The sequence below is a fragment of the Ahaetulla prasina genome, chromosome 1 (assembly GCF_028640845.1).
Source record: "Ahaetulla prasina isolate Xishuangbanna chromosome 1, ASM2864084v1, whole genome shotgun sequence".
Taxonomy (NCBI): Eukaryota; Metazoa; Chordata; class Lepidosauria; order Squamata; family Colubridae; genus Ahaetulla; species Ahaetulla prasina.
Genome location: NC_080539.1, coordinates 77954476 through 77979946, shown reverse-complemented (window position 1 = coordinate 77979946; position 25471 = coordinate 77954476). Strand labels below are relative to the sequence as shown.

General features: G+C 39.0%; 2 protein-coding genes across 18 annotated transcripts in view; one reads left to right on the top strand and one right to left on the bottom strand.

The window, feature by feature from the left end:
* Nucleotides 1-1164: 1164 nt before the first annotated feature.
* Nucleotides 1165-17590, bottom strand: TFB2M (transcription factor B2, mitochondrial). The gene is made up of 8 exons (XM_058165216.1): nucleotides 17122-17590; nucleotides 13749-13837; nucleotides 13370-13520; nucleotides 12676-12824; nucleotides 9905-9994; nucleotides 9129-9188; nucleotides 3540-3682; nucleotides 1165-1767 (listed from the first exon to the last, which is right to left on the bottom strand). The coding sequence occupies exons 1-8, from the start codon at nucleotides 17435-17437 to the stop codon at nucleotides 1581-1583; spliced, it is 1185 nt and encodes a 394-aa protein (XP_058021199.1). The 5' UTR covers nucleotides 17438-17590; the 3' UTR covers nucleotides 1165-1580.
* Nucleotides 17591-17674: 84 nt separating this feature from the next.
* CNST (consortin, connexin sorting protein) overlaps nucleotides 17675-25471 on the top strand; it is a 44846-nt gene continuing 37049 nt past the window's right edge. For 2 of the 17 annotated variants that reach the window (XM_058165068.1, XM_058165049.1), the window contains exons 1-3: nucleotides 17679-17829; nucleotides 21975-22065; nucleotides 24230-24437. The gene's annotated coding sequence lies outside the window, so the exon portion shown is untranslated. Of the gene's footprint in view, nucleotides 17830-18592; nucleotides 18664-20857; nucleotides 20920-21974; nucleotides 22066-24229; nucleotides 24438-25471 lie in introns of those variants that run through there. The other 15 variants (XM_058165156.1, XM_058165128.1, XM_058165118.1 and 12 more) reach the window with 14 other exon arrangements.

The window sequence follows — 25471 nt, the reverse complement described above, 5'->3', positions numbered from 1 at the left end:
TGACCATTCAAAGTTACTGAACACATTGTGTTGATGACCAGTCCTTAAGAGTCCTTAAATCACATTTGCCATCTGGGTGCTTGGCAATTGGTTCACACTTCTGACCAGTTGCAGTGCCTTATGATCATGTGTCACTATTTGTGGCCTTCCTTGCTGACTTCCCCAGAAAGTCAACATGTAAACTGGCTAGGAAGCTTGGATGTCTTCCTCACCCACGCACCCTCCCTTAGCTCCTCTTTGCACTCTCTTTATGACCATATCATTTAGCAGAAGAAATTCCAATCCCAACTGCTGTTACAAACAAAGGACTGCTTGCATTCCTTTGTGGTTTAGCAGCATAATACTGTACAGTATACAAATGAGATTATTAATTCATTCTACTCTGTCATACAGTATGATTGCTTACATAATGCAAGAATCAGGCAATATGCATTCCAAGCAATTTAGATGCACAATACTTGTTAGAATAGACAGGGCCCTAAAATTGTTAGAATAGACAGGGCCCTAAAATTCAACTCTAAAACAAAATAGTTTACATGGTCTAATTTTAATTGCTATAACTTACAATTTAAAAGACCAATTATTTTGAAAACATACTTAAATTATGTTTTGTAATATTTAAAATAATTTCTGATGGAATATCAGCATGTTTCATACACTGGAACTACAATTTTTATCTTCACATACATTTTCCATCTCATCTTGCCTTATGCCCAATGGATAATTTCTTAAAATTCCCAGTATTTTATTATATAACAATCTTTAAATGTTACATCTGAAGCAACCTAGTTTTAATGGAGGTTTTTATTGGGTTTTTATAGTTCTTAGCCAAATTTGAATTAGTCTTTTAAATTTGTTTTTAATTTTTGTATCTATTGTTTTATTCTGGCTGTAAACCGCACTGAGTCCTTTGGGAGAAGGGCGGTATAGAAATTAAAATAATAAAATAAATAAATAAACCTAATCCTATAAACTAGTAAGAAACAACTCTCATTTTAAATTAAGAATTGCTTATTTTATATAGGATAAGCTATAGTATACTATAGCTTATATCAGGGGTGTCCAAACTTGGTCCCTTTAAGACTTTTGGACTTCAACTCCCAGAGTCCCTCAGCCAGCAAAGCTGGCTGAGGAACTCTGGGAGTTGAAGTCCAAAAGTCTTAAAGGGACCAAGTTTGGACACCCCTGACTTATATAGTCATTTTACAAAGTGGGATATAGCAAAGGCAGGATACAGATTAAATAAGTATTTAAGATTAAACTAAAATTGGCCCCCCTTCCATATTTTTCATTCACTGTTACTCTGGTAAAATACTGATTTAGAAGATACATGTTTTGTACTGGACTAATAGTGTACATATTAATTGTTTTCAAATCTTTGCAGTTTCCAAGACACAGCAACTTTAGAATTGATCGTTTAAGATCCATTATATTTTTCTTATTTACATAATTTAAATTTTCTAGAACTGCCCTCCTCATACACATAGGGATTATCTTCTTTGTAAGATTCCAAGGTATGTGGTCCTCTGTATTGTATTTCAGTTTAGAAAAAAAACATTATAAATTAAATAGTCTTCATTTTAAAGAATTACACTGTCATCTGCCAATAAATCAATGTCACAGAACAAACTCCGATCAATTCGATTAGACTGTTCCATAAGTTCAAAGAGAGATTTGTATGCCTCCGGGTGTAAACCACCAGCTGTAACATCTTCTGGAATCTCCAGTTCTCTCAGCAAATTTTTTGCATTTTCGTAAGTCCATAAACTGAAACAAAAATAATTGAAAATTAGATATAATTTAATTGTTAACGATCAAGTGGGCTCATTCTGTTCTTAAAACCTTGCCTCCCAATATGATACCTGAAAGTATTAGTATGCTTGCAAACATCTGTCTTAGCAATTGCCTAACTGGCTCACCTAATTTTATTTAGTTTATTTTAATTTCTAAATGGGAAGTCAGTTTGAGGTTAAACAAAACATCAGTTTCATGTATCCTACTTACTGGCAAGAATTTTTTTGAAATCCACCATAGTTCCAGATACAATTTTTGACAATGAAAATTTCAGCCAATACTTGTTCCCTCCCCTCCCCACGAGCAGAAGAGCACATTTCCAAAAGTTAGGGGGGTGGTGAGGGAAAATAAACAAATCTACTTTATAATCAGCATACTGTTAGGCAGAGAGGTAATCCCGAGTTATGATCATAATGGAACCTGGAATTCCATAAGCGGCCATCTTTCTAGCAACTTAGAAGGGAATGAAAACCAAGAGGATTTCTCCTTGTAAGCACTTGCCTCCCACCCCCCTCCAGCTTTAGCAGTGTATGCTAGTACTTTGGGAAGGAAAGGCTAGATTTGGTAAGGAAAGGAAAGCCAAAAACTTCACCAGCACCTCAGAAAAAGACATCTGTTTGTGAAATTCTGTCACATGGCCCAGCAATGAAGCAACCTGTCCTCCTTCCATAACCCAACCTCTTGAGCTCTAGGAAAGGTAGTGATGGGGTAGAAACATGTGGAACCCAGTGGACTGGCAAAGCAGGCCTAGTGCCTATGAGGACCTATCATGACAGGATGGGAGGGAAATAGATGGAAGCTGTTTCAGCATCTCTTTTGATGGCTGTAAGGATGAATAACCCAGATAAAACTTTGGAAATGGGTTGTAAATTGGGGGGGACGGGTTTCATTGTCATAACTTTGAATTATCACTAAGAGATCTGTCATAAATTGAAGATAACCTGTACTCTAACATTTTCAAATTTCTATGAGGGAGGGAGGGAGAGAGAGAGGAAGAGAGATTATTAGGGTAATTGTTATTAGGATATTGTTTTCTGTTTGTTTGTCTGGTGTTAATCCTCCTTAATCTAGACAGCACACTAAAAAGCAGAGACACCATCTTGCCAACAAAAGTGTGTATAGTCAAAACTATGGTTTTCCCAGTTGAATATATGGCTGTGAAAGTTGGACCATAAGGAAGGCTGAGCGCCAAAGAACTGAGGCCTTCTCAATTCCAGAACTATGGTGCTGGAGAAGACTTCTGCAAGTCCCTTGGACTGCAAGGTGATCAAATTCTTCAGTCCTAGAAATCAACCCTGACTGCTCCTTAGAAGGCTAGATCCTGAAGATGAAACTCAAATACTTTGGCCACCTAATGAGAAGGAAGGACTCACAGGATAAGAGCCTAAGGCTGGGAAAGATTGAAGGCAAAAGAACGGGACAGCAGAGAATGAGGTGGCTGGATGGAGTCATTGAAGCAGTTGGTGTGACTTTAAATGGACTCCCGGGAATGGTAGATTACAGGAAGGCCTGGAGGAACATTGTCGATGGGGTCGTGATGGGTCAGACATGACTTTGCGACTAACAACAACAACGACAACAATCATCCCTCATATTGGCTGCTGGAGAGGATTAGCATGTATAATATATATATGCACATATGTAATGGTAACTACATACCATTGTACATATTTCTGACACATGTCACATTGTATTAAAAATTAGTCTGTGCTATTTTTCAATTGAAGAAAATTAATTTTACTTACTTCAATTTGTTATGTAGTTTAGTTGAGGCTTTACCAAAACACTGCTTTACCATCATAATAAACGTTTTTGAATTAGCAGTTGTCAAGAAGTCTGTAAATAAATCTTTGCGTGGTGTTAGTTGTACTAAATATAAGAGTTCATTCTGCAGAAGGTAGAAGAATAAAAAATATCTCGATTTAAAAATTAACTCAAATTAACACAAAAACATCAAATGAGTCAAGTTAATCATTTATTTATAAACTTGTAGATCAAATTAAACTTTTCTGAAAACTTCATTATGAATTTGTTAAAAAGAATGTCTATGCACATATATTTTATTAAATTATTATTATAGACAGAAAAATATGAAATAACAGTTCTTTAGTGTAAGCTACGTTCGTTGACCTTCATACACATTCAATTCTTCCCAGGAAGCTAATACTTCATAACGTATCAGTATAATGTATGTACAAATCCAAGCAGTCTGGCCTTTTGCAACTGACAGATGGAAATGTTGTCAATGCATAGATTTTCTAAGTGCCATTCAAGATTTGCCGATAACCTAGTGTGCCAATAACCACTGGGACCACCACAGCCAATTTATGCCATAAATTTTCAATTTCAATTTTCAAATCTTGATATTTTGTGATTTTCTCCAATTCTTTGTCTTCTACTTTATTATTATTATTATTATTATTTATTATTTATTCAAATTTATATACCGCCCTATCTCCCGAAGGACTCAGGGCGGTTCACAGGCAGATAAAACAACATATATATACAAATTAAGAAAACCATTAAGACAACATATTCAGAAAGCCTAATTATTAAAAATAATATAAATATTAAAATCAATTAAAACCCCTATAAAATTTAAAAATTTAAAATTTAGAAAATTTAAAAAACTAGTCCAGTCCCGCGCAGATAAATAGGTGTGTTTTAAGCTCGCGACGGAAGGTTCGGAGGTCTGGAAGTTGACGGAGTCCTGGGGGGAGTTCGTTCCAGAGGGTGGGAGCCCCACAGAAGGCCCTTCCTGGGCGTCGCCAGGCAACACTGTCTAGCTGACGGCACCCTGAGAGTCCCTCTCTGTGAGGCGCACGGGCCGGTGAGAGGTATCCGGTAGCAGTAGGCGGTCCCGTAAGTAGCCCGGCCCTATGCCATGGGCGCTTTAAAGGTGGTTACCAGAACCTTGAAGCGCACCGGAAGGCCACAGGTAGCCAGTGCAGTCTCGCAGGATAGGTGTCATCACGGGAGCCACGAGGGCTCCCTCTATAACCCGCAGCCGCATTCTGAACTAACTGCAGTCTCGGATGCCCTTCAAGGAGCCCCATGTAGAGAGCATTGCAATAATCCAGGCGAGGCGTCACGAGGCGTGGTGACCGTGCACAGGGCATCCCGGTCTAGAAAGGCGCAACTGGCGCACCAGGCGAACCTGGTAAAAGCTCTCCTGGAGCGGCCGTCAAATGATCTTCAAAGACAGCCGTTCATCCAGGAGGGCGCCCAAGTTGCGCACCCTCTCCGCCGGGGCCAGTGACTCGCCCCGACAGTCAGCCGTGGACTCAGCTGACTGTACCGGGATGCCGGCATCCACAGCCACTCTGTCTTGGAGGATTGAGCTTGAGCCTGTTTCTCCCCATCCAGACCCGTCGGCCTCCAAACACCGGGACAGCACTTGATAACCGTTGGGGTGGCCGGTGTGGAAAAGTACAGCTGGGTGTCATCAGCGTACAGCTGGTACCTCACACGAAGCCACTGATGATCTCACCCAGCGGCTTCATATAGATGTTGAACAGAAGGCGAGAGGATCGACCCTGCGGCACCCACAAGTGAGGCGCCTCGGGCCGACCTCTGCCCCCTGTCAACACCGTCTGCGACCGATCGGAGAGATGGGAGGAGAACCACCGATAAGCGGTGCCTCCACTCCCAATCCCTCCAACCGGCGCAGCAGGATACCATGGTCGATGGTATCAAAAGCCGCTGAGAGGTCTAATAGGACCAGGGCAGAGGAACAACCCCTATCCTGGCCCTCCAGAGATCATCCTGCGACCAAAGCCGTCTCAGTGCTGTAACGGGCGGAAACCGGACTGGAGCAGGTCTAGATAGACAGTTTCCTCCAGGTGCAAGGAAACTGATATGCCACCATACTCTCTACAACCTTCGCATGAGCGGGTTGGAGACGACGATAATTACCTAAAACAGCGGGTCAGGAAGGCTTCTTGAGGAGGGTCTCACCACCGCCTCTTTCAAGGCGGCTGGGAAGACTCCCTCCACCAAGGAAGCGCTCGTAATTGCCTGGAGCCAGCCTCGTGTCACCTCCTGGTGGCCAGTACCAACCAGGAGGGCACGGGTCCAATAAACACGTGGTAGCATTCAGCCTACCCAACAACCTGTCCATGTCCTCGGGAGCCACAGGGTCAAACTCATCCCACAAAATGTCACCAAGACCACCCTCAGGCGCCTCATCTGAGTCACGCAATTCTGGTCCAGACCGTCCCGAGCTGAGCGATTTTATCGTATAGATAACCGTTAAACTCCTCAGCACGTCCTGCAGCGGGTCATCCCGCTCCCCTGATGAAGGAGGGCAGGTCACCCGAAACAGGGCGGCTGGCGGTTATCTGCCGATGCAATGAGGAGGAGGCGTAGCTCGCCTCGCTTCCTCAATGCCACTAGGTAAGCCCTATTATAGGACTTCACTAGTGTCCGATCAGCCTCGAGCGGCTAGACCTCCAGGAACTCTCTAGGCGTCTTCTCCGGCGCTTCATCCCTCTCAGCTCCTCGGAGAACCAAGGGCCGGTTGGGACCTGCGCCGGGTCAGAGGCCGCAAAGGCACGACACGGTCTAGGGCCCCCACCGCGGCCTGTTCCCAGGCCGCAACAAGTTCCTCAGCCGTGCCGTGGGCCAGACTCTCAGGAAGTGGCCCAAGCTCCGTCCGGAACCTCTCCGGGTCCATCAGGCGCCTGGGGCCGGAACCAGCGTATCGGCTCCGTCTCCCTGCGGTGTTGAATGGCGGTCAGAAAGTCCAGGCGAAGGAGAGAGTGATCTGACCATGACAAAGGTTCAATGACTATTTCCTTCAAGTCCAGATCTCTCAACCACTGACCAGAGACAAAAATCAAATCCAAAGTGCCTCCCCCAATGTGAGTAGGGCCATCAACTACTTGGGTCAGGTCCAAGGCCGTCATGGAAGCCATGAACTCCCGAGCTGCTGTCGATGGCGAGCCGGAGGGTGGCAAGTTAAAGTCCCCCATGACTAAAAAGCTGGGGGGCTCAACTGCCACCCAGCAAGCACCTCCAGGAGCTCGGGCAGGGCAGCTGTCACGCAGCAAGGAGCCAGGTGCGACCAGCAAGCCCATCTGACACCTATGACCCCATCTCACAAGAGGATTCGCACCCGGCAATCTGAGGTACAGTGGTCTCCCTCGGCTCCAGACTCTCTCTAATCACAACCGCCACCCCCACCCCTACCCTGAGCCCTCGGCTGATGGAATGCAGGAAACCGGTGGGCACATCTCGACAAGGCACGCCCCTTCTGCACCCAACCAGGTCTCCGTGCGCCCATAAGGTCCAGCACCCCTGGATAAGATCATGAATTAGGGGCCTTGTGGCCACGGACCGTGCGTTGCACAGCATCAGCCGAAGGCCCAGGCTCTGAGAGTCTTGACCATCCGGGAAACGGGAGAAGTCTGGGGGCTCGGGGCGCGCGGTCGCCTGCAAACATCGAGCGCGCGCCCCCAAAGAACGATATGAGCCCCCACTTCCGTCATATCTGCCCCTCCCACTTACCGTGCAAATAGAACCACCCTCAACCGACGGAACACAAACCCCCCCCAAACTATCTCCTGGTATTGCCACATCAATTATCTACAATTTCTTTCAAGTACAGTTAAATCTGGTGTGTTATGACCAAGAGTTTGCATTTGAAAATGCCAAAAACTACTTATTATGGTTCATCATAAAATCAAGCGGATGTTTTGACTGGATTTATTTTTCATCCACCTATTATTATCATAATGGTTTGTCACATAGCCAGATGTTCAGACTAGATTTATATTTTTGTATACCTTTCAAGTTCATCCGGAGAACCTGTGAAAGGTAGATGTTAAAAGTATTGTCACAGGATGTAAGGATTCTGAGTAAAGCTGCCTTTTGCAATTGACTGGTGGTCATTTTGTCAATGCCGATGGTAACATTATTATTATTTATTTGCCACCCATCTCATGGTTCAAGGTGACTCTGAGTATTATGTTGCTTAATTAACGAAATAACTGAATAACAGAGTTGGAAGGAACTTTGGAGGTCTTCTAGCTCAACCCCCTGCTCAAGCAAGACACCCTGTACCATTCCAAACAAGAGGCTGTCCAGTAATGGAGCAACTTCTGAAGGCAACCCATTCCACTTTATAAAGCAATACTAATACTTCAGGTGATCTTGATTTGATCTGTCCATCAATGAAATCTAGGACTGCATTGGCTTTCTTGGCTGCAACCACATACTGCTGGCTCATATTTAAATGACTGTCCACTAGGACGTCAAGATTTCTCTCACAATTATTGCTAATGATCCAGGTTTCACCTAATCTATACCTGTTTGATTTTTCTTGTCTGTGAAAAACCTTACTCTTCTCAACATCAACCCAGTGTTCAAGTCTGAAAGTCTTGAAATCCATCTGGATCTTGAGCCTATTTTCTGGGGTAACTCCCAGTAACTTCCAGATGATGTATTGATATGTACATGTGGTATCTCTTGGACTATGAATATCTTCATTCCTCTCTCCATGGTTATGAATATGACATTTATGGTTAAATTATAGCAAACCATGGAAAGATTGCAATAACAATTCCTAGTAGTCTCAACTTATGATCGTAACTGAGCCTGGAATTATGGTCAAAAATAGTTGTAGTCATACGTCATGGCACCCACAACTAGATTTTTTTTTTGCCTTTCTCGCAGGAATCATTAAGAAAATACCACAATTGTTAAGCAAACCCATTCATTTGAATGACCATTTTTTTGCTTCCATGTAAATTGCAGTTATGTTACTGCAGAACGTCATGACCAACTGTAAAGCTGACCTGCCTGACAAGCAATCACACAATTGTGGAGTGTTGCAGAACTATTTATGACGGTCAGGGTGGTTTATGGGCCATAAAGCATCTATTCCATGGCTATCATATCTTTCAACAGTTATAAAATGATTGGTTGTTACGTGAGGATTACCTATATAGGTTTTGACTTATGCAAAAAATATTTTGAGAACTGAAATTTGATAATTTAAGTGCAAATAAAAACTATAGAATAGAGAACTAGAGAATTTAAATAGACATTCAAATCCATTATTTGGCTTTTAACATACAACTCCTTAAATCAAATTGGACATTTACTTTTGAAGCCTCTCAATTATATGAGTCTGCAGAGGCAGAATTAACTGCATCTTGAACATTCCCAATCAAATTAATCTGTGGAGTCCATGGTGCTCTCTGAGCTCCATTGTTTTCTTGCAGATGTTTCAAACTAGGTAACATCATCAGTGCCAGCTCTGATATATAAAAGTAATCATCCAAACATTCATACTGCACTTATGTTAGGACTGACAAATATTAAAAGCTCACCACACTATTTGATCCCAATAACTTTTTTCTTGAAGTAGTTAAAAATGAAGAGCAAGGCACCTAGAAGAGAGGCAACAATGAAAGTTAGTATAGCTTTAAAATATTAGGGCCAAGATATGAAAGAAAAAATGAAGAAGCATTAAAATCAATTATATATTCAGCATTCTGAATGTTGGTGTCCTAAAAAGAGATTTTCACAATAGGTTTATACACGGAATTGAAATCCATTTTTTATTATCTTGCTTCCCATAGATTTCAGCAGTAAATTTTCAGGGTACAGCAATCCCCCATCATAAATAAAATATAGTGTGATTAGAATACACAAGAACCCATTTACATTTCTTTGTGTGAGACTAAGAAGTTAAGCATTTTGTTATTAACAAAAACAGTTTCATAATGTATAGCAACCTGCCAAATGCAGGGAGTGATAGCTAAAGTGCTACAAGTGAGTTTCTCTTATATGAGATGTTCTCACTGCATAGCTCACTGCATTTGAAAACACTAACTAGATTAAGAGACTTTCCTGAGCCACATCTTACTGTAGCATCTCCACACATGAGCACACAAAAAAGGAGATGGGGTAAGGTGGATATGGGGTAAGGTGGATATTATAATTTGTCAAGTTCCACATATAACACTTGAGATAATAAATATACTGTCTTCAGACATCTCACTCATTTCAATAACCTGTCCCAAATTTTTAGTATCAAGTTAGTGATAAATGTGTAAGACAAGCAGGTTTCTATTATTATTCGCTGCACATACAAAATGCTCACCTTGTGTAGAAGATGAATATCACAAGCTGTTTGCCAAAGTACACTTAGTGTCTGGTAAGATTTTTTATCTGGAGGTTTTGCAACAAAAACCTGGCAAAGACAGAAGCAGTAATTTTACATTATATTTCTGATTTTATTATGAAAATCCAGAATATAACTTGAAAGCCTCAGTGAGGCAAGAAATGCTAAAAAGTGAATCAAGGTATGCAAGATAGCTTGTTGGAGATTATGTCGGATGTACCATATGTTATTTTTGTGTGGGTGGGTGTGCCTTAAAGTCATTATTGATTCTTGGCAATTACCCATACAAGTCCTGCAGTATTCTTGGCAATAGGTGATAAATAAACTTTCTTTTTTGGTAATATTTTCCTAGCTTCTTTGTTACAGAAATCAATTACAGTTTTAAAGCTACAAAAACTTGTGTAGAGTATAATAGTTTAATGATTTCTATATTAATTATGTAACTGAATTAGCTGAAAATGCAAATGATCTGCAAGCTCTAGCCGTAAAAATCAAGGGACACGGTGAAAAAAATGGGACTAAGATTAAATTTAAAGAAGAACTAACTAACAATAGGTATAGCAATCAGCCTTAAAACTGACCATTCAATATATCTATGGAGATTCTCAGTCATGCAGGTCATGATTGTCTCAAAGGTGTTTTTTTTTTTCAAAAGGCAGCTGAACTTTGTTTTTTGCTTGAAAAAAAAGTTTCACTTCTCACTTGGACGAGAAGCAAAACATCTTCCTCAAGGAAAAAACATAGTTGCCTTTTGAAATAGTACCTTTGAGATGACCATTCAGTATCTTCATTATTGAACTCATGAATACTTTCTGCCTTTTAGGATTTATTACCAACTCAGCAGTCAAGAACTAGACTGCTACTCTGGCAACTATTAGATTAGCAGTGAACACTCTGGAAAAGATGTTCCAAGAACGATAAAAACTAGCAAGGTGGTTGGTAAGAGTCAACATTGATTAGATGGCACATAATCACTCTACCAATCAATTGAATTACCTACTTTCAGGTGAAATATAGGAAGTTTATTTCAGTGTTTTCTTGTCTTGTCATATTTTGCCTTTTATTAAAGAAAACGAATTTTTAAAAAGCTGTGTATATGCATATATAATTTTGCTACAAAAGTTTCAATAAAGGATGACTGTATTTCATTATAATAATCAATACAGTCAATATCTGTAAGGGATTCATTCATAAATCATGAATAATATTGAGTGTCCAGTTTGTTGCATAATTGGTGGCCAAAACAAAATGTTATAGCTGCAATTGCACAATAAGTGACAAGTACTAAGGCAGTATTCTGCAAATACCCTTAGAAATAAGAATTACAGTTCTAGAATAATTTTAATGAGAAAATGAGAATCTTTTGGAATATGACTAGAAATGATAGCTTATTTGTTTATTATATAAACATTAACTTGAACAGACTATCCTTGAATCGATAGGAGTTTGAACTGATTAATTATTGTTCAGAAATCTGCCATAACTTAATGATGTCATTTAATTTCTTACAGTCTGGATTCAGAATCAGAGCTTGGCTCTAAAATACCTCCAGTTATTTGCACAATATATTTTCCTGTATTTGCCTATTTCAGCACAGAAACAACCAGTAAAATAAGTTGATTATGAAAAACATTGCCTTTTTAAAAATTTGAATAACACTGAAAATACAATAGTTTTCATTCAGTATATCACAAAGAGCTTTTCCTTTTTCTCAATCCACATGGCAGAAATTGCAGTGAATAAATGGATTTTGCCATTCAATGATTACACTGGACGGTGACTATTGCTAGATCCTTCTAAATATTTCTTAAATATGAAAAATCAACATTTGATTTATCTCTCTTGACTATAAACCATAGTTTCTATTGCCAATAATTAGATTAGGTATGGTTGTACCTTATTTCTATATCATTTCGTATCTCAGAATATCTCTAAGATAACTCATAAAAAGTTACATATTCCTTGTTTAACCACCTGTTCAGTTATCATTTGAAGCTATGACAGCAATGAATAATGGATACCGATGACCAGTCCTCATAATTGCAGTCTCCATGGTCACGTGATTGAGATTTGGGTGCTTGGCAACTGTCTTGCAAGTATGACATCATAGAATCCTGCACATGATCACCATTTGTGTCCTTCACTGCCAGCTTCCAACAAGCAAAGTCAATGGGAAAGATGGCACGAGGGTGCAAATGGTGATCACATGAAAATCACATGTAGTTTGCTTTAATGACAACAACTGGAATTGTTGCAACTCCTGTTGTAAGCCAACACTTTGTCACACTGCACTTTATAATCACCTGGCTTAGCAACAGAGTTGTAAGTCCCATACAGTTGGTAAGCAAAAACTACCAATACGTTTTTTAATGCTATAGTAAAGGCAACATATTGCAACAAATCCTAAATTCCAAATTCAAAACAAACATTATAAATCCATCAATATATTTTAGAATTGTTTTTAAAATGTCATTTTATTTAAAAATTTGGTCTAGTAGATAAGGCACCACTAGAAACCAGGAGATTGTGAGTTCTAGTTCTGCTTTAGGAATGAAAACCAGCTGGATGACTTTGAGCCAGTCACTCTCAGCCCAACGCATCTCAAAGGATTGTTGTGGGGAAAATAGGAGAAAGAAAGTGTATTATGTACCGGTAAGTTCACCACCTTGAGTTATTTATAAAAATAAAAAAATGGAATATAAATAATTAAAATTTCAAAGTTGATGTATTAGCAAATTTTTTATACAAACCTTGTACATTCTTTCACTGACAAACAAGTTCAATTCTATTCTTCCATAATTGTATATAGAGCTGCATTCATATAAAAAATAGGTAAATTTCCAAATAAAGGTCCGCTCATTTTTGGGGGGGACAATTCCAACAACTTTTAGAGGAACATCTGTTTTTAAAGTGAATCAAGATGTTTGAAAGTTAAAGCAAATAGCCGCGAGTCAGTAATCTAGTATTAAATTAAAAATTATTATAAGCATATAAGCAAAGCTTCAGCAATATAATAACTATTAGCTTTGGGACTTTCATCTTGCAAGTTATGCTTTTTTTTCATGAAAGCCCACCTTTTAAACAAAAGCCCTATTAGAGACTGAATTGGCAAGCAGAAATAGCATCACTTTCACTGCTTATTTTATGTTTATAGACAGCCTTCAAATTTTGTTAACTTTAAAAGAAGTTATGTAATCTTTCCTTAGCGTGAATTTTTTAAAGTAGTCTTAATAGCTTTCTGCTTCAGAATTTTTAAAATATATTTGGGACTAATATGAAGGTAATTTAACAAATGCCACTTTACTCTGCATGGTATAATTTTTATATTGAAGTGATCCAATTAAACAATTCTGTCTGAATGGGAGCTACCTCAAATTCATATGATCAAAAAAAAGTGAACATACAATTTAAATTTACAATATGCATAGATGTATGATAATTTACCTGATGTCCAAGGAACTTCCAAGATTTTCAGGTTGTTAAAAAGTGTTTCAGAACATAATTCACCCTTCAACAATGCATATGGATTACTATCCAACTTTACGAAGTTGGAATGCACCACTTCCAATCGGCTTTCAAATTCTTTCTTTAGAGACTAAATACAAGCATACAATTAGAGATTAACCAAAGGCTGAAATAGCCTTTCTCTAGGCTATTCTGTTCATGTCAATTACTTTCTGCTTAAACTGTTGTCTCTTTAACTATCACTCATGCTGACCCAAGACCAATGGATGTCGTAATCTAGAAATATCAGAGGGGTTTTTCCAGCCTTGCTTTAAGATGAAAGTGCAGGAATTTATATTGGGAATAAGATAATACCTACCTCTAAATTAGGAAGAAAGGATTTATTACTCTCCAGAGCTATGACATGGGCTCCAGTATTAAGCAATTTTCGAGTCAATACTCCAGGACCTAAAAATAGCCATTGTTTAATACTCTAGAATTTATTTTAAAAACTTTATTTTTGTTTAAAAGAGAAATATCAATCAAAACATTCTAACTGAAAGTTGAAAATATGCACATTTATCTATAAAGACACATCAGGTATTGCCTAATCCTAAAAGGAGAAAAGAAACAAATATTATTCAGCTGCCAATAATGGTATCTACCTGGTTTGAAAAAAATCAACCATGCTCAAGAAAGAAACTGTTTCTATTTAAATAGAAACTATTTAAAGTGCCATTTGCTGTTCTATTCCTCCAAGTGGTGACTCCCAATTCAATCTGCTATCAGAGAAATAGCTTTTGTGCCTGTGTTGTCCCAGATACCAGTATGTGTTCATGAAACCCCAAAATTATCTTCTTTTTAAAAAGACAGTCTGACAATGACTGAAATTCTATGAAATAGCCAAATCTCGCTAGCTCTCAATTCTTTTGCATGAAAGCTAACAAAATATAGCAGTTTCATAGTATTTCAATCACTTTTTCGTTTTAATTTTTAGTGCATGCAACAATATCTGAAAAGGTTGCTGTCTCTTGTTTATGTAGCTAAAGGAGCAATAGGAACAGCTTTTCCAATATAATTTTCGTCCTCTGTTTTACAATTTTTTACTAAATAATATTTTTATGCAAGTCAGTTCATGAGACCTGTCAGGACAGGTTTCAAGTGACTTATAAAAAAGAACTTTGCCTTTTCAATAATTGTATAATGATGTGAGCCACTTAAAATACAATAAGATTAATATAAAAATATATTGGTTAATAAATAAACTAGCTATGTATTTCTGGATGGAGATCCCTTCAACTCAGTGAAGCTGTTATAAGATTGTAAAGTTACACAGAGGATATAATGTAATATAATAACAGAGTTGGAAGGAACCTTAGAGGTCTTCTTATCCAACCCCCTGCTCAGGCAGGAAACCCTATACCACTTCAGACAAAAGTTATCCAACATCTTCTTAAAAACTTCCAGTGTTGGAGCATTCACAACTTCTGCAGGCAAGTTGTTCCACTGATTAATTGCTCTGTCAGGAAATTTTTCCTTAGTTCTAAGTTGCTTCTCTCCTTAATTAGTTTCCACACATTGCTTCTTGTCCTGCCCTCAGGTTCTTTGGAGAACAGCTTGACTCCCTCTTCTTTGTGGCAGCCCCTGAGATATTGGAACACTGCTATCATGTCTCCCCTAGTCCTTCTTTTCATTAAACTAGGCATACCCAGTTGCTGCAACCGTTCTTCATGTTTTAGCCTCCAGTCCCCTAATCATCTTTGTTGCTCTTCTCTGCACTCTTTCTAGAGTCTCAATGTCTTTTTTACATCGTTGTGACCAAAAGTGAATGCAGTATTCCAAATGTGGCCTATCAAGGAATGAAATCTAAATTATTTTGCTACCGGTTCTGTGGGCGTGGCTTGGGCACGGCTTGGTGGGGGTCATGTGACTGGGTGGGCGTGGCTATGTAACCATGTGACTGGGGATCAAAAGACAGAAACTCACTAACAATGTCCTGCTGGAACTAGATGACCTCCAGGTCCCTTCCAGCCCTGGATTATCCTCTGAAGCTGCGTCTAGTGCCAGGTTTGTACTCCTTCCTTCCTCTCCTCCTTCTGTCCTTCCTTCCTTCCTTCCTTCCTTCCTTCCTTCCCTCCTCTTTCTCTCTCTCTAAAACGAATACACACACACACACACCATTTTTTGGCTAGCAGGCTTCAGGGAAGCCTGATGGGAGCAAAAGCGGACTCCCTCTGCCCCTGTTTTTTGGCTAGCACCCAGCTGAGCCACGCAATCATCAGAGACTTTTTTTTTTTACTTTTAAAAGCATTTTTTGGGGCCAAAGAAAAAATGCTTTTAAAAGTAAGAAAAAACTTCTGATGATTGCGCAGCTCAGCTGGGCATGGCGGGGGTGGGGGGCAGAGATTTTTGCTACCAGTTCTCTGAACCACCCCCATTGCTACCGGATCGGGCAATCTGATCCAAACCGGGAGTATTTCACCCCTGATTCTATCCCTCTATTTATGCAGCCTAGAACTGTGTTGGCTTTTTTGGCAGCTGCTGCACACGGCTGGCTCATATTTAAATGGTTGTCTACTAGGACTCCAAGATCCCTCACACAGTTACTACTATTGAGCGAGGTACCACATATACTGTACCTATGCATTTGGTTTTTCTTGCCTAAATGTAGAACCTTACTTTTTTACCATTGAATTTCATTTTGTTAGATAGTGCCCAATGTTCAAGTCTTGTCAAGATCCTTCTGTATCTTAAGCCTATCTTCTGGAGTGTTGGCTTTTCCTGCCAGCTTGGTGTCACCTGCAAATTTAATGAATTCCCCAAAAGGGCCATGGTGGCTCAGGCTGTAAGATAGCCTATTATTAAAACACAGCAGCCTGCAATTACTGCAGGCTCAAATCCCACCAGGGCCAAGGTTGACTCAGCCTTCCATCCTTTATAAGGTAGGTAAAATGAGGACCCAGATTGTTGGGGGGGCAATAAGTTGACTTTGTAAATATACAAATAGAATGATATACAAATAGAATGAGACTATTGCCTTACACACTGTAAGCCGCCCTGAGTCTTCGGAGAAGGGCGGGATATAAATGTAAAAAAAAAAATCTATCCCCTTGTCCAGCCCTGGGGTATATTATCTATATCTATATCTATTATATATATATATATATATATATATATATATATATATATATATATATATATATATATATATATATATATATATATATATATATATATATATATATATATATATATATATATATAATATATATATATATATATATGTATATATATATACATGGATATGATTCTTCAAGAAGTACATGATATGATTTTTAGTAATATAAAATTATCATTAAAAATTATAATCTGTGAAGTTCTCGATCTTCTCAGCTTGGTTGTTTGTGTTCATTACCCAATTAGGTAACATCAGTGCTTCAGTGATGTTTTCTAGTTGGCTAATGAAATGTCTGCAAGCCAACAAGTTCAGAGAGCACCAACTACTCCACAGTCCTATTCTGAGCTACCGTACATATATGTTCTTCTATTGAAAAACATAATCTGCTGCACTATTGCAGCACAATGGCACGGATGCCAAAGCTACCAGGCAGTAACCACCTAGAAGACACCCTTCCTCTAACAGGTATTGCAACAACCTCGCAGCTTAATGTCGACTTTATTATCATCAGATCATCTTCGAGGTCACATGCTTAACTTTTACCCTACAAAAGGTCCTCTTAAGTAACTCTCACCTGCCTCGAATTCCAGAAGAAAGGTTTTGGACTTCTCAAAATTTCGCCCCCTCGTCAGCTGGGAGGCCACTTTGTGCGCTGAAAGGGGGCAGACGAGAAACCTTCGGTCTGAGGTCGAATCCTGCTCTGCGTCTGCGACCATTTGGGCGATTTCAGCTTTCAGAAAAGAGGGTTTTTTCAGGTTGTGGAGTCCGAGTCTTACATTCTGACCCTTCAGGCGCCGCACCGAGAACCGCAGCCCAGAGCGTAAAGTCGAGGCGGTCAGGGTCAACTGCCGTCCCCCGAAGAGAGAGGAAACCAACGCAACGAAAGTCATCTTCGCGGTTTAGCGCTGATTTTATTTTTTATATTTTTTTACAAGGCGAGCGCCAACCCTCATGGGGCGACCTCGCAGAACTCCACAGCGAGCGCAAGTTTGCACCCGGACAATTTTAGCATCGGAGCGCCCACCGGCGGATTCCGTTTCCTCCGAGCGTTAACGAGCTGTCTCCGGGGTTGACATTCTAGCCTTCCGTTTTCATGGCACGGTCCTCTCTAGGCATCTGCCACTCGGTGGCGCACACCTTTGGCTTCTTGCCGCTGCGCTCGGGAGTCCCCCCGGCGGGTGTCTCTGGTTTCTTTTCGTCCTGTTCCTTCTCTCCGGCTTCCCGATCCTAATTTGGCTGCGCCGGAGCGAGGGGCTGCCCGGCGAGGTAGCCGCAGGCTGAGGTGAGAGATTGAAAGCGACGAGGCTACTCTGCCGAGTTTACCGCAGCCCCGGGCGGGCGGGCGAGCTGGTTGGGTAGGTGGGCAAGAGTGGAGGTCGCATCTTAGCTGCGTGTTGCATCTGAAGTCGTGGTGAAGTAGAAGCTGGTCCCGGCCGTAAAGGGGGACCGAGACACCGGATCGGATCCTTAAGCGTGGTCGGGGATGTCACGGGAATCTCCTTCGCCGCTTGGGCGGAGGGGTAAGCTGGTTATCAGCGCGACAGGACTAGGAAGAGCCGCCGGATGTTTGCATAAGAAGAAAACATTACGGTTGAACGTGTCGGATTCCAATCTTGTTAACCTTCTGCCCCTCCGTTCCTGCTTTGTCGGTCTGGTATCCATTGTGGGTCAAGGCAGTCCGTGTACCTGGGACTGGCATCTGCCCCCTCCTCGCATATCAACATAGATTTCCTGTTCGGGTTGGTAGGAAAGAGAGACTGTTTTTTCTCTCTGTCCAAGTAATCGACAATTGTAAGGGACAATCCACTCTTGATAAGGCGACTGTCTTCTTTATTATACTTGTGACTCGTTCTTTCTCCAGAGGTCATAAGGACAGCTGATTGTGGGGGTACTTAACCCCAGATCAGTACAGTATGTCTGGGGGGGGGGGGCTGGATTAGATAATCTTAGTGGTCTTTTCCAACCCTACAGTTCTATGAGTCTATGATAACCTCTTAGTGTACAAAATTGGATTACATATTAATGGTTGCTTATTCTGATTATAGATCTGAGGATTACCTAACCAATTTTCAAAAGGTAGACAGAAAATGCAGATGCCTATTTGAATGAAAGTAAGGTATATGAAGAAGCTAATGGCTTGGGGTTTGAAGGAGATACACACAACACACACACAACACACACACACACACCCTTACATATAAACACATACAATTGACATTGTTCAAATGTAGTGTGCACGCACTTTATTGTACTGGGGTACTTCTGCATGGATCGTTATTCGAAAATGTGAACAACATAGGGGACAGTAACAGAGACTATAATTCAGTCCTGAATTATATATTCATTTTCTAGCTTTTAGCAAATGAAGTATTAATAGAGTTCACAAAAAATGTTAAGCTAAAAAGCAGTTTGCTACTTTGGAACTCAAGAGTATCATGGGAACCCAGGCAGTGTTTTTGGTTTATGATGCCTTATGCATTATGATGTGTTGATCCAACCAATTGATTAATTTAGTAAACCATAATAGACTTAATCATGGTTTAGAGCAGGGGTGTCAAACTTCATTTCATTGAGAGCCACATCAGGGTTGTGTTTGTCCTCGGGAGGCTGAGTGGGCATAACCAGCTTGACATCCTGCAGCCCTCTGCCAGCAAAAACGGAGGCTCACACATGGCTCTCCTGAGCTCCGTTTTTGCTGGCAGAGGCACCGCAGGCCAGTCCTTCTCTGTTTCAAGGGTGGCCCCACGGGCCAGATCTAAGCACCCTATAGGCTGGATCCGGCCCACGGTCCTTGAGTTTGACACCCCTGGTTTAGAGTATTTTGCAAAAAAGGTTTATACATGTAGACCTTCCTTTGTGCAGGCTTTCTCAAAGGTCCAGAGAAGTTCAGGCTACTTCCCATTTTTAAAATTAAAATAAGGCACCAAAAAAAAGTGAGCACAATTTGAATATTTTTGAAATAAAAAAATAGATAGAAAACTGTTCAGATTTATGGAACCACAAATAGCCTTCTGCTCCCTTCTGACTCATCCTACTTTTGGGTCTAGCACAAAAACAAAAAACATCGATAGAAAAGGAAATCCCTTCCCCTTGTATCAAGCTGTACAACTGCTGTGGTTTATTGGAAGGCAGGTGGAGTTTTTAATTTTGTTTTTTACTAAGCACCTCCATTACGTTGTGATCTTTGTACCTTATTAAAAGGCTGTTTCAATTACCTTGAAAATTATTTACAATCCTGTATTACTTATATTGAGGTTTTCTTTTGTTGGCATTTTCTTCTTTGCTAGGTCAATTTTAAGGTTAATTAAAACCAGAAATATTTGTAAGGTAGCATTGCTAAATGGATGAATCATTTGTGAATATTGTATTTGTCTTCAAGGTTTGTTGTAAAAGTTTAGAGATCGTTGAACCATATCATTTGTATAAATCTGCCAAATATTTGACATATATTTTAATTTGAAGCTTTCACATTTGATTATGAAATAAGTTTAGCAATAATCTTGAGGCAGAGTATGATATGTGTCTTGGTCTTGTATGATGTTTATTTAAGGTGTATCCGATGACTGGAGCTAACTGATTTATTTTGTCCATAGTTAAGATATTTGTTAAAAGAGAATACAGAAATGGATTATTACTTGTGAACAGTAGATTTACAGTGGTTGACCTCATGTTCCTTTTTTATTTATTCTATCTTTACAGTGAAGCAAGTTTTGTGTTCATTCTATTGCATAGAGTATATTATTGCATGTTGCAGTATTTTACGGGATATCTCATTACCAGTATCCTATGACAACCATTAAAATTGTGTTAAATAATTGTTAGGCTTTATAAATGTAACAGCCATATTAGCATTAAGGTGGGAAGTTCAATAAGACCTTTAAGAAAAAATAGATATTAAATATCTGACATATAATTTATACTAGAAATCCAGTAAATGGTGCTTCCTTCCCCACCAGCTCAGTCCAAGAATTTGATTATATTCTTGTATCTACTTAAATCCACCCCCCACCCCAACCAGCAACATCCCTATATATTGGTTGAAATAATCTTATTCAATGCATATTGAATATAGGTTGGGACCCAGACAATATCAGCACTTATTTTTCCATGCAAGTTCCTTTCTGCTTCTTGAACATCATCCTCCAGCCTAGAGCCACATTGCAAACTATTGCTGAAACAGACAAACTTTTCCAAAGTGTTGTGTGATATGACATAGTAATTTTCCTAAGTTTCAAGTAAAACAAAATCTAGGAAGCTCAAATTTTACAATCAACCAGTTTCTCAAACATTAATAAAAACATGTATTGCAGGTAGTCCTCGACTTAGGACAACTGAGCCCCAAATTTCTGTTGTGAAGTGAAACATTTGTTAAGTGAGTTTTGCCCCATTTTACGACCTTTCATTCTACAATTGTTAAGTGAATCGCGGCAATTGTTAAGTTAGTAGGACGCTAAATCTGGCTTCCCCTTTTTTTTTTTTTTTTGTTTACATTTATATCCCGCCCTTCTCCGAAGACTCAGGGAGGCTTACAGTGTATAAAGCAATAGTCTCATTCTATTTGTATATTTTTTACAAAGTCAACTTATTGCCCCCCCAACAATCTGGATCCTCATTTTACCTACCTTATAAAGGATGGAAGGCTGAGTCAACCTTGGGCCGGGCTTGAACCTGCAGTAATTGCAGGCTACTGTGTTCTAATAACAGGCTTCTTAACAGCCTGAGCTATCCCGGCCCCCTTTGACTTTGCTTGTCAGGAGGTCACAAAAGGTCATGATCCCATAACCCCCAGGATATTGCAACCATCATAAATATGAGTCAGTTTCCAAGAGTCTGAATTTTGATCATGTCACCATGGGGATGCTGCAACCGTCATAAGTGTGAAAAACCGTCAAAAGTCACTTTTTGTAGTGCTGTTGTAACTTCAAATGGTCACTAAACGAAGTGTTGCAAGTCAACAGCTACCTGTACTTGTCTAACTGCATTGATGAACAATTTTAAATTTTATATTCTGGGGAAAAAAATGGATTTAAGTTAACTCTGCTCTATCACCAAAACAGAAGTTTCTATTATGTAACGAGATAGCCTCCTTAAAGGAAAGAATTTCATACCTTGGCACTTTTACAAAGACCTGCCCTTCTCACTTATGATTATGATCAAGTTATGTGTTTTCAGTTGGTGGGGAGATGAGTGATCCTTAATGCTTTGCATTCTTTCTTTCTTTTTTTAGATAGGTTATTTATTTAGAAAGGTTTTTGCTTTCTGAAGAAAGTCAATAAAGTTACAGTGATTTATGAAGACTAAAGTTTGTATCATTTTAATAAATCAAAAAGAATGTTCCACTAATTCTGATCTTCTTGTGGCAAATTTCTAACTAAGGCATTTATTATTTTAATGTATTAACATTTATATTTCTTACTTTTTTGGCAGATAGAATTGAAGCTAGATAACTCTGTGCCTAAAATGATAATCTCCTTTATCCTGCAGTATGTTTAAGAAGCATTTTACTTTTACAGATATGGTAAGTGCTGCTGTTTAAAATGGAAATAAATAGAACTTAAAGCAATTAAGAAAATTCAGATATTTTTTAAAATATAAAGAAGCATGAACATTTTTACAGAAGAAAATTGGAATTTTTAATAATCATAAAAATATTCTCTTGCTAATTAAAAATACTGATAAATGGGTAATGATTTATAAATTCTTTTGGCAGCAGATGAAATTGGAGGATAATTCAGAATAATGTTTCATTTTAAAACTAAATATTAACTTCTTTAAACTATTAGTAGTAAATATAGTGTTTTGTTTGTAAAATACAAAATATTAATTGAGATAGAATGTAGGAACTGTGAAGGTTATGAAGTCCCTGAAGCCATACCTGCCAGGAAGGTTAGTTGTTGGGCATCTGTCAGTTATGAATGCACCTACTAGGATTCACAGTTGACTACATATCTGTAATAATGTTGTGGAAGATTATGTAACTTACATCAGGCCCCAGTCCACATTTTGGAAATCCAAACTGTAAAGCCATATATGTAGAATCAGAGTTAGGAAGGAGAGATTTAAGCTATCAAATTCAATTTCAAATTCAATAGGGAATCCATATTAAACCAATCTCAGGAAGACATTCTCCATCCCCTACTTAATCATATTCAACAAAAGTGACTGACATTCTTTTTAGATCTTTGGTTCCTCTGACAAACTACCCTTAAAATGCCTTTTCCCAACTCTCTTAAGAATTTGTTTTAATATTCATTTGGAGTCGTTTTGTAATTTAAACTTGTTACTCCATGTCCATCATTTAGATTTTAACCTTCCACAGGGCTACATTTTTTTTTCAAATAGAGTGCTACCGTATCTCCCTTTCTGTTCACCTTTCATACAGGAGGTCAGAGTGGTATACTAAGGCATCCATTTCCAATTTTCCCCCACAACAGCCACCCTGTGAGGTAGGCCCTTTAAAGATGCTGTCGGGAGTGGTACCTCTGGCATGATTATTAGGACCAGGCTATCACTTTCTCACTGTTTTGGAATTCTGTAGGGATATGGATATATATGTTTGCTTTAAATTTTGTTAGCGAATTTTAAGGTTTCCTGGAACAGTACAACAAGTACTTGATTAAAAATCAATTACTTGATTAAAAATCAAATAAACAATAAAATACATAAATAACAATAACTTTCAAATTAGAGTAAAAAAATAAAGAGAACATTTTATCCACTAAAAGATCCCATTGATAGAAGAAGAAAGGAGATATCTTTCATAATCCCCCCACCCACCCATTTATAGTACTCCACCTTCCTCCGAATTGTCTATGACAGGTTTTATATTGGAAAGGGGGAGGTAAAAGAATAGAAGAGGAAATTATTGTAAAGTTGTGTGCACTCTTCTATTGTAGGTGCACAAGCAGGAAAAGGAAGAGTGATATATATTCAGAGGGGAAATCTACTTACTTTCCCTACTGGTTCGTCGTGGACACATGTCATATGCAATTTTGGACCCTCTGCGCATGCACAGAGGGTAAAACACAGGTTACTTCCTGATTAAAACCAGGAAGTAACGACATGCAGGTTGGCGGAGCCTTGCACTGCCACCGCTACCGGTTCTCTGAACCACCCGCCCTCACCATTACCAGTTCGCCCGAACCGGTGCAAACTGATAGCATTTCACTCCTGGATATATCCAACAAAACATGGTTAATTAGGTGATTTCACTTACAAGCCAACATTTCTAATGAAGTAATTAAAGGGTTTTTTAATGTAGATTAATCAAAATAAACTAATCCTAGTTCTCAGGATCATTTGGATAGTGAGATGGGCAACAAATATCTAAATACATGCTGTTTAAAACAAGAAACAATCTACATATTGGTTCAGTGATCAGTGCAACAAAGAAAGTATGCTTCTGCCTTATTTATTATAGAGAATTAGAGTTGAATATGTCAGAAGAAAGAAAAGTTAGTGGGAATGGGATAGCTAAGGTAAAACAAGAAGGAAAGAAATTCAAGAATAAATGGGTACTGAATGAATGTAAAATGATGTCAGAGTGAGTGACCAGAATGCTAGAAATATATCAAGGCACTTCAGTTATAGAGAGAGAATGAATTGCAAAACTTGTCCTCCTGGTCACTCACTGGCAGGATTTAAGTCCTAAGCCTTTTCTTCTCACTCTTTCATGTTAATAGACTTCTGGTCATTATTTTCCCAGCCTTGAGATTGGGAGGCACCTGTTCAATCATTACATAGCCAGTTTTGATTGGCTTGATCAGCATTGGTTGCCCCTTTTCCGGCTTACGCCCTTATATATATGAAGGAAGAGTGAATTAATTGAGAGGAAACCTAAGAGGGAAAAAGCCATGGCTAGACAGAGTCAATGAGATTCTCAAAAAGGAGGTAAGAAATTTAAAGAACAACTGACAGTATATTAAATGATTTATAAGGAATAAAAAGTTGTGGAGATTATAACAGTGTATAATTTCCACTATTTTGTCTTTTGAATGATTTCTCTGTTAAATTGTATTAGAATTTGTGTATTGATTGAAAGAAACAGTTGAATATAGGTGGTCCTCTTTTAGTGACTGCTGTCAGGGTTCCAAGTAACACCCCCAACAAAATAAACCTCTGAAGCTTGAGTTTCCTCAAAGTTATATTTTATTACAGATGTCATATTGGCACATCTGGGAAAACCCGAATCTGAAAGTTTCCAGGTTTTCCCCATCCAAAGAAAAGTTCGATTCCCTGTCCAACACCCACAAGTCCATCACATGGTCCAATCAAACATCGCCCCAACTGGAGATGCCTCCCAGTTCCAGCCTTTCAGGTGCAGGGCAAGTTGTCCTTGACTTTCTGAGAAAGGAATGTTATTATAACTATATATCACCCCTGCTTCCCATAGTAGTAAACGTGGCAAGTCTGAAGGCCTTATGCAAAAGATGGCTTCCAGGTCTGATAGGCCTTGTGTAGCAATGATTTACAGTTATGACAGTAATGAAGAATTAAATTTGCAAGGTGTCCTTGCATTTATGACCCTCTCAGGTCTATAAAGCAAAGGTTAATTGAAGTAAGATTATAAGCACAATCACGGTTTCACTTAGTGACTGCTTTGCTTAACAATCAATGATGTTCCCATTTGTGGTTGATAAACAAGAACTTCCTTTTTTTAGAAGAAATTTCATTTGCTGTGGCAGAAAATGATTTGTTGACCAAAATTAAATTGCAGTTTTCCAAATTCAATTTAATAGAAGTCAAACAGTGGGAAAATAAGCAATTGTTCCAGGAATGTGGCTTTAAATTTTAATTGATTTTCTAAAAGGAAATTTTGAAAAAATAATTCTTGACATTTACTTAAGAAAAAATAATTTTGGTTTTTCTATTAGTATAATTGTTAAAGATTAAAAAAATAACATAGACTTTGAAAGATAAATATT